Genomic DNA, 15,029 nt, shown 5'->3' with positions numbered 1-15,029 from the left:
CTCTTTGTTTGAGAGATTTATCCATATTGATAAATTTAGCTCTGGTCTGCTGTTCAGTTTTCCATTCTCTCGATAGATAGATAGATAGATAAATAGATAGATATAGATATAGATATAGAGGCAGACAGACAGACAGACAGCTGGGTGTGGTGGCTCATGCCTGTAATCCAAACACTTCGGGAGGCTGAGGCAGGCAGATCACCTGAGGCCGGGAGTTTGAGACCAGCCTGCAAACATAGTGAAACCCTGTCTCCACTATAAATAAAAAAATTAGCCAGGCATGGTGGCTCATGCCTGTAAAAAAGAGACGATGGATTTATCTAAAAAAGAGACGATGGATTTGCTTCTGGTTCAGTCATGTTTCTTCCCTTATAGCTCTTGAGGTCAAAGGCAAAAGGATACAGACAATGACATTCTTAATCATAAGTTTCCACTTACTAAGCGCCCACTGAATACATACACTTTTCCAACAACTTTTGGTAGGTACTGTTATTATTCTTATTTTACAGAAGAGGAAACTGAGGCCCAGAGAGGTGAAGGAACTTGGCTAGGGACAGCAGGAAGCAAGGGGACAGATCCAGCATTCGAGCTGAGGCCCGAGTTACTCTAAAGAGCAGCTTTTCCTACTCTTTCATATCCTCTATGCATGAGGCATAGGCACAGGTAGGAACAGACGCTTCCTGCCTACACTGGAAGGTCCTTGACCTCGGTTTCATGAACGTCATTCACTTGTTGATGGGGTTGTTGTTTTTCTTGTAAATTTGTTTGCGTTCTTTGTAGATTCTGGATATTAGCCCTTTGTCAGATGAGTAGATTGCAAAAATTTTCTCCCATTCTGTAGGCTGCCTGTTCACTCTAATAGTAGTTTCTTTCGCTGTGCAGAAGCTCTTTAGTTTAATTAGATCCCATACCAACATGGCACATGTATACATATGTAACAAACCTCCACATTGTGCACATGTACCCTAGAACTTAAAGTATAATAAATAAATATATATATATATATATAAAATGTCATTCCAAAGCAATGCTGGAAAATGAAGAGACATTCACATCACCAATGTCAGTGATTCAGGCTCCTTTAAAGCCCCTAGGGCATAAACATATAAAGGCATAAAAAATACTTGAAGAAAATGCACCCAAATGTTCTTTCAGGCATTGATGGTGGGAAAATTACATATGAATAAAATTTTACTTCCTTATTCTTACCTTTCCATAGTTTCCTATGTATACTTTAATAATCAGAAAAACATAATAAAACATTATTTTTTTGTTTTTGTTTTTGTTTTTGTTTTTGAGACAGAGTCTCTCTCTGTCACCAGGGCTAGAGTGCAGTGGGGCCATCTCAGCTCACTGCAGCCTCCACCTCCCGGGTTCAAGCAATTCTCCTGCCTCAGCCTCCCGAGTAGCTGGGACTACAGGTGCCTGCCACTACGCCTGGTTAATTTTCGTATTTTTAGTAGAGATGGGGTTTCACCATGTTGGCCAGGCTGGTCTTAAACTCCTGACCTCAAATGATCCACCTGCCTCAGCCTCCCAAAGTGCTGGGATTACAGGCGTGAGCCACTGCGCCCAACCCAAAACATTATTTTTTAAGAGTAGACTAAAAATTACCTAAGGCAGTGACCCCCTCCTCTTTCCCACAGCTGTCTAGACTTCGAATGGTGCCTGGTAAGTAGCAGGTACTTAATAAATGACCATTAAAAAGACCAGAAGGAAACACATCAAAATGTTAAGCAATTTGTCATCAGAGTGTGGGACTAGGAATTATTTTTTCTTTGTTCCAACCTCCTTTATTTTCTGAAGTTTCTATATCCTATGACTTTTATCATTGGGATAAATTAGTCTTATTTGGAGAAAAATACTATGAAGTCGTTCTCAACACATTCATTTCTTTTTCTTCAATGCAGACCTTGTTCTTTTTTTTTGAAGACGGGGTCTCACTCGGTCACCCAGACTGGAGTGCAGTGGTGACATCATGGCTCACTGCAGCCTCGACCTCCCAGGCTCAGGTGATCCTTCCTGCCTCAGCCTTCAAGTAGCTGGGACTACAGGCATGTGCCACCACGCCCGGTTAATTTTTGTATATTTTGTAGAGATGGGGTTCTTCAACTCCTGGGCTCAAGCAATCCTCCCTCCTCGGCCTCCCGAAGTGCTGGGATTATAGGCGTGAGCCACCGCACCTGGCAAGACCTTGTCCTTTAGACTAGGTCTTTAGAAGGAGAATTAAGGATGGGCTTTGGTTCTGGTGGAGTCTGCTGGGAGGACCCAGGGGGTACCGCGTCTGAGCCGCCGGACTTGCCTGCCTGAACATTTCCGGGAAGTCATAGATGTAGGTGGTTCCCAGGGTCTGGGCCTGGAATCGCTTGGCCTGGAGCAGATCCTTGGTGACGTAGGGAGTATTGATCAGCATCCCGTGCTGGGGCCCTTGCTTGTTGCCGAAGGAGTGAAACATGATCTGGACCAGAAAGGAAGGAAAACAGAGAGTGAGAGAGAATCACACATCTCCCCCAATTTATTTCTGCCCAGTCCTCAATGAAAATGCAGGTGGGGGAAGCAAAGCATGTCACATGGCATAACAAAGTGAGTGCCTGGGCTACGTAAAACTCCCTTCTTCACCACTGTGGAGGGCCAGAACAAGAAGGGACAACAGGGGCTGTGGAATGCAGTTCCAAAAATACAGTGATCAAGGCATCACACACTCCCAACAACAGGCATGCATGGAAACGCTGGTGAAATCCGAACGTGGTCAGTGTTGGTGCGAACAGTCCTGTGCCAATGTCGATTTCCTGTTTTAATGATGTGCAATGGTGAAGTTCAACATTATCATTGGGGGAAACTGGGTGAAAATCCTCTGCACTATTTTTTTTCTTCTGTACTAATTTTGCAACTGCTTGAGAGTCTTCAGTCTTCAATTACTCCAAAATAAAAAGTGCATAGACCAGGCACAATGGCATGTGCCTGTAGTCCCAGCTACTTGGGAGGCTGAGGCCAGAAGATTGCTTGAACCCAGGAGTTCAGGCCCAGTCTAGGCAATATCTCTTTAAAAAATGGCGTGTATATATATGTATATTTTTATGTACACACATAGGAATTTAAATGGCAGTCAAAAGAACATTTAATTCACTTTACAAAAGTCTGTCCTAGAACATGGTTGGGAAAGTATTTCCCTAAGTGAACCAATCTGAGGACTGCATTATAGTCAACCACAGTAGTGCACAACTTATCCCAAATATGGCCATATGGCCAGGCGTGGTGGCTCACGCCTATAATCCCAGCACTTTGGAGGTCGAGGCGGGCAGATCACTTGAAGTCAGGAATTCGAGACCAGCCTGGCCAATATGGTGACACCTTGCCTCTATCAAAAATCCAATATGGCCACAGAATGGATTAAACTTGGAGATTCACTCTCCTTCTTAGGTGAGTGAAAAACCAAGATTCAAAGGCTAACACATTTAACATAACACTCAGAGGGGGCTACCCCAACCCAGAATGACATGGGAGAGCAAGGCAAGACCGCCTCCAAATGCCATCTTAATCTACAAATTGATGGCCCAAGCAGCCTGCTTCTGCTTTGACTTAGACCCCCACGGCGCGGGCCAGCCTTACATTTCCAGATCTGGAGTCAGTCACTTCTTTGTAGAGGCTGATGTCCAGGTAGTAGCCCGACTCATTGGTGATGAACAGGCGGATGGGAACGGCACTGCCGGTGGTGGTCTGGCGGATGTTGATCTTGACCTCAGCCTGTAGCACACGGAGTTTCCACAGCCGGCTGCCGTAGCGCATAACCATGTAGCGCACGGACTCCTCGATCTGCCCCAAAACACAGCAATTCCAGTTTCAGGGCCAAGACATCCCAAGGACATTTGCAATAGCACTGATACTAATAAGAGGATGAGATATACTGACTGCAAAAACGCCTGGGACATAGTGTGTATCCAACAAAAAGTATTAACTGATAACAAGCAACGTCTCTTGCTAAGCATTTAAAACTCTACCTCATTTTGCCCTCGTAAGTACTCAAGAGAGGCGAGCTTTTCTAATCCCTCATTGACAGATAAGGAAACTGAGGCTGATAAGTGACTGAACTAGTACTGCTATGTTATACTATCTTTACATGCCTTTGACTCAAGCCATTGCACTGCTTCCTTCTGGAACTACCTGAACTAGTGAGGCCAGAGCCTCCACATGGGTCCCCTGAATCCCCCAGATACCAAACGGATGTATCAGGACTTCTCTTTTTAATAATACTATTGTATTAATTATTTTTAATAATATATATTATTAAATAATAAAATAAAATACATTTATATATTTTAATAATATTAATATATCGATATTAATATTAATTTTATTAATAATCTTAATATTTTATTTTTTAATTTTTAAAATTTTTAGTAGAGATAGGGTCTCTCCGTGTTGCCCAGGCTTGTCTCAAATTCCTGGGCTCAAGCAATCTACCCACCTCAGCCTCCCAAAGTACTGGGATTACAAGTGGGGCTTCTTTCATTCCAGAATCACCACCATAAAAGTCTGTCTGCTCGTGAAGAGCCACCTGACAGGGAACATTCAGCCACAGACCTCACGGTCTCACGTCTCTCCCCACCCACATGCAGTCCCCAGCGCAGCCTGGAACCAGGGAAAGGACAAAATTTTGTTTTGAAAGACATTTTGAGCATGCTTGTCATCATTAAAGTAAAGCATTCCCGTGCAGGGCATGGCTAAAACACAGCTCTAGAATTGAATGGCAGAAGGTTTGCTCTCCTCCCGCAGCAACTGAGGCTCAGATACGCATGGTTTCATCCTGGAACCCAGGTCTTGAGTGGCAAGAGACAATACCCCAAAGCAGCATGGCTCAGAGGGTGAACCCAGAGCCCGGTGAGAGCCCCCCTGCAAAGGCGAGACCTTGAAGGGGTCCATGATGACAGTGGGCACGAAGTTGAGGAAGATGTGGTTGCAGTCGGTGCGCACGCTGGTGTTATTGAACGCCACCTCCAGCTCGTCCATGGCCTCCAGGAGCAGCCGCTCACCCTCGTTCTGCAGGTATTCGAAGGAGGCTTCCTGCCAAAGAGTGGGAGGGGCAGCTGCTCAGGCCAGGGGTGCAGGCCCACTCTCAGCTGGCTGGAAACTCAGCCCCAAAGAGGCAGAGACAAGAGGAAAACATTCCCCTCCTCCAAAAAGTGTGCCAGGCAAGAACAGCAGAGCCCTGCCTCTCAGAGGCGAAGGGACTGCAAAGCTGTTGAGTGTATTGACATGTGTCCTATTTTCTGCATTCTGACACTTTGACACCTGGGGCCTTGCTGACCCTGGATCATACCTGGGGACACAAACCACCTGCTCTAATCACCCAGGGCCAGATTCCTGAGAACCAGAGACAGCTTCTATATCCCAGGGTCTGCTGAGATGATTCACAGCCAATCCTAAACCTGTTTACTCAGCCTCACTTTTTTCTTCTCCAGGAAACCACAATCAAGGCTCTCGTCCATGTCTTCCATGTCTTCCCCTCTGTCCCTCTGCTGCCTGACCAACCCCAGAGCCTCCCCATGTGGCCCCATGGCAGGGAGAACCCCTTCTTCTTGGGAACTATGAGTAATAAACTGTCTTTTTGATGGCAGTTGTCTCCTGATCTGTTGGCCTCACCATACCTCAACAATAATAAAACCTATTAAAACAGCTTGGCCAGGCACAGTGGCTCACGCCTATAATCCCAGCACTTTGGGAGGCCGAGATGGGTGGATCAGTTGTCAGGAGTTCGAGACCAGCCTGGCCAACATGGTGAAACTCCGTCTCTACTAAAAATACAAAAATTAGCTGGGCATGGTGGTGGGCGCCTATAATCCCAGCTACTTAGGAAGCTGACGCAGGAGAATCGCTTGAACCCGGGAGGCAGAGCCAAGATCACGCCACCGCACTCCAGCCTGGGTGACAAGAGCAAATCTCTGTATCAAAATAAAAATAAAACATCTAGCTGACAGGTAGCAAAAAAACTGCAGTTAGCTTAATATCCATCAATAGGGCCAGGCGTGGTGGCTCACGCCTGTAATCCCAGCACTTTGGGAGGCCGAAGTGGGCAGATCACCTGAGGTCGGCAGTTTCAGACCAGCCTGACCAACATGGAGAAACCCCATCTCTACTAAAAATACAAAATTAGCCGGGCATGGTGGGGTGTGCCTGTAGTCCTAGCTACTCAGAAGGCTGAGGCAGGAGAATTGTTTGAACCCGGGGGTGCGGAGGTTGCAGTGAACTGAGATTGTGCCATTGCACTCCAGCCTGGGCAACAAGAGCAAAACTCCATCTCCAAAAAAATATATATATATAATAATTATATATACATTTATATAAATATATATTTATATAAATACATATAATATGTATTATATTATGTATATATAATGTTATATTATATAACATATTATATATTATGTATATTATATGTTATATTATATAATATAATTATATATTATTATATATAATTATATATATAATAATATATATATGTTTCCATCAATAGGGGATTAGTAAAAAAAAAAAAAAAATTATACATGGTACATCCATGCAAGGAAATAATATGTGGTGGACCACTCTTTATTAGCAATGAAAGAGGTCCACAAGTAACTGACCAATTAAAGAATAATATATTCAAATGATCTGTCCACTCTGAGCTCTTATCTGCAACTTATGCCTACAACTCTAGGTTTCAGGGACGGAATTGTGTCTAGAAACAGTCAACAACTAAGCTGGCCCCTCAGTGACAGGATTCTCGGTCCTTGCGCTAGGTTCTTAAAAATCGTTTTCAGTCTTATTTAAAATTTTCACAATATAATCATGGATTACTTCTGTTTCTTTTTTTCTTTTTTTTTTTTTTTTGTGATAGGGTCTCACTCTATCCCCCAAGCTGAAGTACAATGGCTCCATCTCAGCTCACTGCAACCTCCGCCTCCCAGGTTCAAGCGATTCTCATGCCTCGGCCTCCTGAGTGCTGGAATTACAGGTGTACGCCACCACGCCCAGGTAATTTTTGTATTTTTAGTAGACACAGGGTTTCACCATGTTGGCCAGGCTGGTTTTGAACCCCTGACCTCAAGTGATCCGCCCACCTCAGCCTCCCAAAGTACTGGGATTACAGGCATGGGTCACTGCACCCGGCCATGGATTACTTTTCTAAATGCAAGAAACAATGGAAAACGATCACTCAGTCAGCAAATATTAAGAAATTCCCTGAACAAACCAGTATTTTTCTATCCTGGAAATTTTCTTCTCATGCGCAGAGACCCACATAATACAAGAAACAGATCCAAGTGCCACCAGCCTGGACGTGATCACAGGCCACTTTGCTGTCCGCCTCCTGCCCTGGACTGGAGCATAGCAAGGGCAGGACCCTGGGTGTTGGTGTACTCTCCATCCCCAGCATGCAGCCCAGGACCCAGCACAGAGCAGGAGTGTAAGGAAGGGAGGGCCAGGTTCTGAGAGAGGAAGAAATGCTCTGCGACGTCTTACCTTTGTGATCAGGTCGGAGTGCCTGATGATGGCGCGGATGAAGAACCTATGGTCCGTCACTTCCACACCTTCCTTCACCTTGGCAGCACCCAGGTAAAGGTGCATCTTGTGGTTGGCACAGGGCACGGCGGTCAGATCGAAGTTACGCATCCGGTTGAGTTCCAGCTGGAAGGCCAGGGCAGGTTCCAAGTGACGGTAAATGCGATCTTCTGCAAACTGTAGGCGGACCAGAGAGAGAAGACAGACACATACACACACAGCGTGACGCTGGAGCTGCGTCCCTGCTTGGTCCACACCCTACTCTGCAGACCCCTGGTGTCCATGGGTTTGGCACTCAGGAATGCAGCATTCATGATGTTCCCTAATTGTAAGCTACCCCCAGGGCTCCAGATATTTGGGGTTTTGCTAAGATCTGAGGAGAGCTATGGGCATTGCAAGCCTGTTGTGCTGGGTGCAGCGCTGGCTCCTGGGGGAACCTAGCTAGTCCCTATCACCTGCCAGCGTGACCAGGCTGTTCTCCATCTGTCACAGCCTGTGGCAATTCTCATGAAGCCACTAACCCCTGGTTTCTTGGTGGAAATTGGTCCCCGAAAAGAAAGCAACTGACAGTACTGGAAACTAAACTCAAAAAAAAAAAATGAAGACTTTAAGAAAAGGATGTGTCTTAGCTAGAAAAATAAAGCTTTGGATAAATTAAAATGCAAAATGCTGAATTTGGTGGGGTCTTGAATCAGTGCTGGGAATAAACCTACCTGTTCTACAACAGGGATCGGTAAACGTTTTCTTAAATGGCCAGAGAGTAAATGTTTTAGGCTGATGGATCATACGGGCTCTGTCACAACTACTCAATTCTGCTACTGTTAGAGTGAAAGCCAGAGTAGACAATGTGGAATCCAACGGGTGTGGCTGTGTTCCAATAAAACTTTATTCGTAAAAACAGGCAGCTGGTCTGCAAGTGAGTTTGCCAACCACTGTTCTAGACGAGCATAAGAAAAACAGTTTGGAAAAAAATGTCTTACTGAGTACATCAGCAAGTACTGAAAATTATTCAAGCAAGACAGAAACCTGTAGTGAGGCTGAAAGGGCAAGATTCTCAGGTCTGAGTGCCATGCAGGGAACAGAGGACTCTCAATGGAAATACAATCCCAGAGGAAGACTGCAGTCTACACAAAAGTTGCTACATTCTTGAATATGGGGATGCCTTAAGGACTGCAGACTATATTATTCATGAATATCAAAGATGCCAGGGAGCTGGGAGGCACGGTGGCATGTGCCTATAGTCCCAGCTACTCGAGAGGCTGAAGCAAGAGAATCGCTTGAGCCATAAGTTCGAGTCCAGCCTGGGCAACATAGTGAGACCCCCATCTCTTTTTTTTCCTTCTTTTTGAGACAGAGTCTCACTCTGTCACCCAGGCTAGAGTGCAGTGGAATCACCTTGGCTCACTGAAACCTCTATTTCCCAGGTTCAAGCAATCCTCCCACCTCAGCCTCCCAAGTAGCTGGGACCACAGGCTTGCATCACAATGCCAGGCTGATTTTTAAATTTTTTTGTAGAGACAGGGTCGCACTATATAACCCAGGCTGGTCTAGAACTCCTGAGCTCAAGCAAACCTCCTGCCTCAGCCTCCCAAAGTGCTAGGATTACGGGCTTGAGCCACCACACCCGGCCCCATCCCATCTCTTAAAAAATAAAACAAGATGCCAGAGAAGAGAAAACATCATTACTTTTGGCCATACCTCATCTCTTGCTCTGAATGTGAAAAACTTGGGAAATTCTTTCTGCAAAAAGAAATCCACACACAAGACAATTAAATCAAGCAAGATGCATTGAAATATGTACATCCTTATTTAGTGATTGTAAACGATTACATTCACTTCTAGAATAAATCATTTGGAAATCCTTCTCCTTTCTAATGATCTCTTTCACCCAAATCTACAAAATAAATATCAAATAAATGGCACACACCAAGGCTTGGAGAATGGAAAAGACTCATAGAGATGAACTGTGAACTAACCTCTTGGGCAATCAAGAATGTGATTCGTCGGAGTCCATAATCCACAAGGATATTTTTCTGCATTAGAAACCAAAGACACAATGGAATATTATTTGGCCGTAAAAAGAACTGAAGTATTGCTGCATGTTACCACACGGATGAACCTGTAAACATTATGCTAAGTGGAAGATGTCAATCATAAGAGACCTCCTGTGTTCTGATTCCATTTATATGAAATGTCCAGAATAGGCAAATCTATAGAGAGAGAAAGTAGATTAGTGATTGCCTAGGGCTGTGGCGGGGAGAGGGTTTTTGGGTCGCGGACAGAGGGGAGTGACTGCTAACAGGTACAGGGTTTTTCTATGGAGTGATGAGAATGTCCTAAAATTGATTCTGGTGATGGTTGTACAACCTGGTGAATATACTAAAAATATATTAAATTGTACACTTTTCTTATTTCTTCTAAAAAAAAAAAACGGGATAGATGTGCAGAACGTGCAGGCTTGTTACACAGGTATATATGTGCCATGGTGGTTTGCTGCACCTACCGACCTGTCCTCTAAGTTCCCTCCCCTCGGCCCCCACCCCCCGACAGGCCCCGGTGTGCGTTGTTACCCTCCCTGTGCCCATGTGTTCTCAATGTTCAGCTCCCACTTATGAGTGAGCACATGAGGTGTTTGGTTTTCTGTTCCTGTGTTAGTTTGCTGAGGATGATGGCTTCCAGTTTCATCCATGTCCCCGCAAAGGACATGATCTCATTCCTTTTTATGGCTGCAAAATTGCACACTTTAAATGGGTGAATTGTGTAGTATGTCAATGATGTCTCAATAAAGCTGTTATTAAAAAGATAATTAAAAAATATCACATTGTATACTGTAAATATATATAATTTTTTTTGAGACAGGGTCTCGCTCTGTCCCCCAGGCTGAAATACAATGGCATCACAGGCTTACAGAGCAACCTGCTGTTATTGGCACACTTGGTCATCAATGTAAGTAGCCATTTTAAAACTGCCAGTTTCTGGATTATTCCAACAAAAACATTCCCAGAAAATCTCCAAACTATTTATTGGGTGTTCCCTCTGTACCTGGGACTGGCTAAGCCATGTATATTCTTTGTCACTGAATCATTGCAACACCGTGAGCGAGAGAAATGCTGACCCCACGTTCAGCCACATCTGCCCAAGGTCGCCAGCTACGAGGCGAGCAGAGCTAGAGTGGGAAGCCAGGTCTGTGGCTCTGAAGTACTCAGCAGGCCTGCCTCCCCAAGGGCCGCCTCGATGAGCCCAGCCCCTCCTCCTTCTCCAAGAACCCCCACCAAAATCAGAGGCACACCCAGAGTACCTTGGACTGTACGAATGTCCGTAAAATCGGCACCAGTGCCTCATCCTCCAGGTGGTCTGCACACTGGATGGACACATTCAGAATGTGGATAGGCTCTTCTCTGAGGCTCTGAGAGGGAGAAGCAAGGGGTAGGGCTGGAAAGCTTGGGGGCCACGGCCCACCTGCTCCCCAGGTTGCTCCCTGGGCTTAGATGCTTACCTTGCAGTCATCCTCGGAGTACAGGGAGGTGCGAGCCTCACTGAAGAGGGGGGTGTCTTTGGGCACGTTGGCGAAGCAAGAGATGACTTCATCAAAATTTCTGGGGGTGCGGGTAGAGAGGGAGGGCTGAGGGGCTGCTGACCCATGGGGATGAGGTCAAGCTTCCAAGCCAGGCAGCAGGGAACGCCAGACCCTCCCAATTTCCCAGCCAACACCCTTTGATCTTATCCGACTCTACAGAGCTCAGGAGGTTCCCTGTCTACTTTGTCCAGAGCACCCGTGATGGGGTCCTTCCCAAAAGGGAAGAATGAACCTAAGTGATCTGTGATCAGGAATACAGGGAAGGATTCCAGCGCTTTCAGGCATCAGCTGGGCTTGAGATCAACTCTTGGCTCCCATTTTTACTGGCTGGGAGATCCTAGAAACCTCACCTCACCCCAAGTCAAAGAAAGGTAATAAGAGTAATCCCTATGCCTCATGAGGCTGTTGTGAAAATTCCACAAGATACTCCAAGCACAAAGCAGAACACACAGTGAAAGGCTGAAAAAAGACCATAACAGTAACTATTGAGAGCTAACATTTAGTCACTATATTATCTGCATACTAATTATACTTTAAATATGTTATTTCACATATGTTATCTCATTTAATTCTCATGGCGCACCTATGAAGTGAGTCCTTTATTGTTCCCATTTTACAGATAAGAAAACGAAGGTACGGAGAGGTAAAAATATTTTGCTCAGTCTCTTAGTTAGAAAGCACAGAGCCAGAATTCAAACCAGGCAAGCTGACACGCAGGCTCACACTCTTGGCTACGATGCTCTTATTATTCTGTTGTTATCGATGTGCTGTGCCAGGCAAGCTGACACGCAGGCTCACACTCTTGGCTACAATGCTATTATTATTCTGTTGTTATTGACATGCTGTGCCACGTGTCTGGGTCTCTCCCACCCCATCTGTCCAGTGAATTGGGGGGGGATTCAAGGGAAGTCTGCCCAGCCCCCATGCTCAGGGTGTTGGAGACCAGGCCATGCTGGGTACCTGGTGAAGTCCTCGAATCTCCTGAAGGCTACCATGGCTCCCATGCGCTGGCACAGTGGGGAGAAGCCGCTGTCCATGAAGAGCTCTGTGCTGTGCCTCAGCAGGTCAGGGTTGGTGATGCTGATGGGCACGGTCATCCTGTAGGGTGATGGCAAGTGGGGGATGAGGCAGCTGCTTGCAGACCCAACTCTACGAGCTGCTCCTACTCCTGAAGCTTCAGTGAGCTGGACCAGATTTAGAGCTCTTCCAAATGGGGGCTTAAAATGCGCAGGGGATGAGACAATGGCTGGGGCCGGGGCCTGAGGAGGGTCTCATCTGATCCCTCAGGACCTGGTGAAGAGTAAGAGCTCAACAAGTGTAGGAATCAATGATTCATGCATGAGAGTCCAGTCTCAACACAGTCCCGAGGGGAGCCCCAAGTGCTGAACTTGACCACAGAGAAGAAACACTCCCAGCATCAATTTCTCCTGGAGAAATCCACCAGCCCCAGGCAGCTGGTGAGGCAGTCAGGCTTGGTCCTGACGGACACTCCAGTCCTCTGCTCCCTGTAATCCCTCCATCAAACTTGCCCTTGGGACAAAGTCAGCAGCCTTCTGGAGTTTAGACGACGATGCTCCCAGAACTGGCTGCTCACCAGCAGCAAATCTCAATGGGCCACCTGAGGTTGTTAGAAATGGGCCTTGGAATCAGGTACGGGAGGGGTAATCAAATGGTGTGCAGGAAGACAGCACAGCGGCCCCACACTGCTCTTCTGAGAAAGGAGACCTGCTTGCTTGCAAGGACAGCCCTTGGCTGGCCTCTGGGAACTTGGACTTGGGGAAGGTTCCTATCGTTCCCTGAAGGTGACAAGGGAGGCTCACTGTGCCTCGACTGTTTGCACAAACAGTGTGGTTTATGCTGAACACCTGCTTTCTTCTGCAAGCCTGAGATTTCGATGCAGGGCAGAGGGTGATGTGACCAGCCACCAATCCCTGGTGCGGGGCTGGAAGACAACCCTTCACTTGTGTTGTCACAACTCCTTGCTGGGGGAATGAAGTGCACCCTGCGTGAATCCACTGGGAGAGGACCCTGGCAGTGCACCTGCTTTCCTCTGGACTTCACCCTGATGCCTTCTGCCTTGGCTAACTGCTTTGTATCCTTGCCCCCTAATAAGTCAGAGCTATAAGCATGACTATGTCTTGAGACCTGTGAGTTCTCCTAGGCGATGATCGAACCTGGGGGTGCTTTTGGGGACCCTGACACAGGTGTGTGCATTCCTGTTGGGTGCTCTGAAATCACGATCATGGCCCCTCTGCTCCCCGACAGCTCAATCCAGGGGTCACAAACTTGCAGTGGCAGTGTGGCTGAATGCCACTCACAGAATGACTTTGGTCCATGCAGCATTTTAATAACATACATGAATTAACATGTGTTCATGTATTCATTTAACATGAATTACCTGTCCCCATTGAAAAATGGAAGGACTTCAGGTTAAAAAAAAAAAAATAGATTTCCTGCTTCTGCTGGAAAAAAACATGGAGAAGTCTGGTTGTGATGGTCAGTTTCCTGCAGGGCAACAGTGGGCAGCGCTAGGACAGCAGCCCCATCGCAGGGGGATGTAGCCAGTTCCCACCCAGCGCAGAGATCCAGGTCCAGGCTGCAGCTGGCACAAAGCCCTGCCAACCTCTCATCTGACCTTCCCTTGGGTCTCGGTGACCTAAAGCACCACGTGCCTGGCTCTACACACACAAGTGTTGAGGGCCAAGCCAGGCCATCTTGGGGATAGACTTTATTCCTCATGGCCCTTTACAGAGGCATTAAAGGGCTGGTTGGTGGGGGCAGCCTCAGGCAAGGTCTCTTCACAGGCCCAGAGTACATTTCTGGCACTGACAGCAATCATGAGAATCTTAGATGGCCAGGAATCCCCCAGGGTCCTCAATGTCTCTCTGGGTCAAAAAAGGACCCTGTGCCCATACTGAAAATCACAACCAATAACCTGGATATACGTGTAGCTCACAAGGCATGACCCACAGCCCTCAGGAGAGCCGCCCTTCCCTTCCTAACAGGGCTGACTTGCTGAGACAATAAGATCAAAAGAGAAGGCCAGGCACAGGGGCTCGCGCCTATAATATCAGCACTTTGGGAGGCCGAGGCAGGAGGATCACTTGAGCCCAGGAGTTCAAGACCAACCTGGGCCACATAGTGAGACCCCCATCTCTGCAAAAAAATATTTTTAAAGAATTAGCCAGGTGTGGTGGCGCAAGCCTGTGGTCCCAGCTACACAGGGAGCTGAGGTGGGAGGATCACATGAGCCCAGGATTTCAAGGCTGTAGTGAGCTATGATCACGCCACTGCACTCTAGCCTGGGTGACAGAACTAGACTCTCTCTCTAAACAACCAAACAAAAAAATCAAAAGAGAAAAGAATTCCTTCTCAGGAGTAGACAGCTACAAAATATCTTACACCACCACTGCTCTCCAAATCCCCAGAATGACCCCAGGCTGCAAGCAGTCAGTCCCCTTTCTCTCAATGGGGTAAAATGTCACAATCCTATTTTTGGAAATAAGAAGGGTAAAAACAAATAACTAGGAAAGGCAGTGCCTCCTGGGGAAGCCCCCTTTTCTTCATCCAAAACATAGCCGCATCTTTCTTCTTAAAACCAACAGGAAAAGAAAGTTATTTTAAAAATCCCAAGAGGCCAGAAAAATCCCCGCTTCACCCAAGCATGAACCCTATTGCCTGTACAGATTTGATCAACCGAACTCCCAAATCACAATGACATCAATGCCGCCGTAGGTAAGGCCTTGGGCACCCCCATAAGAACTAAAACCAGAGGGGCGAGGGAGCGTGAGAGAGAACACTTCGAATCCCAAGGAGACATAATTACTTTACGAGAAGGTATCCCACTCTACCTGACCTAAATGGTATTAATACTTTGGGTCCTGAAACAAGATGGACTGAAAAAAAGACTGTGAGT

General features: G+C 46.5%; 1 protein-coding gene across 8 annotated transcripts in view; it reads right to left on the bottom strand.

Moving 5' to 3' along the window:
• The window catches only part of ACACB (acetyl-CoA carboxylase beta), a 158,591-nt gene that overhangs the window by 23,325 nt on the left and 120,237 nt on the right, over nt 1-15,029 (bottom strand). For 6 of the 8 annotated variants that reach the window (XR_008620491.2, XM_055096088.2, XM_055096087.3 and 3 more), the window contains 9 exons: nt 12,074-12,211; nt 11,033-11,132; nt 10,835-10,942; nt 9,513-9,569; nt 9,235-9,276; nt 7,498-7,713; nt 4,906-5,061; nt 3,610-3,813; nt 2,303-2,458 (listed from right to left, as the gene is read on the bottom strand). Coding sequence is in view for 6 of the 8 variants with exons in the window: in XM_055096088.2 (XP_054952063.1) it covers nt 2,303-2,458; nt 3,610-3,813; nt 4,906-5,061; nt 7,498-7,713; nt 9,235-9,276; nt 9,513-9,569; nt 10,835-10,942; nt 11,033-11,132; nt 12,074-12,211 (1,177 nt within the window). In the remaining 2 variants the exon portion in view is untranslated. Of the gene's footprint in view, nt 1-2,302; nt 2,459-3,609; nt 3,814-4,905; nt 5,062-7,497; nt 7,714-9,234; nt 9,277-9,512; nt 9,570-10,834; nt 10,943-11,032; nt 11,133-12,073; nt 12,212-15,029 lie in introns of those variants that run through there. The other 2 variants (XM_034934423.3, XR_008620492.2) reach the window with 2 other exon arrangements.

This window comes from Pan paniscus, chromosome 10 (genome assembly GCF_029289425.2).
Source record: "Pan paniscus chromosome 10, NHGRI_mPanPan1-v2.0_pri, whole genome shotgun sequence".
NCBI classification, from domain to species: domain Eukaryota; kingdom Metazoa; phylum Chordata; class Mammalia; order Primates; family Hominidae; genus Pan; species Pan paniscus.
Note: the sequence above shows the minus strand (reverse complement) of the source record. Positions and strands in the feature narration are given on the sequence as shown.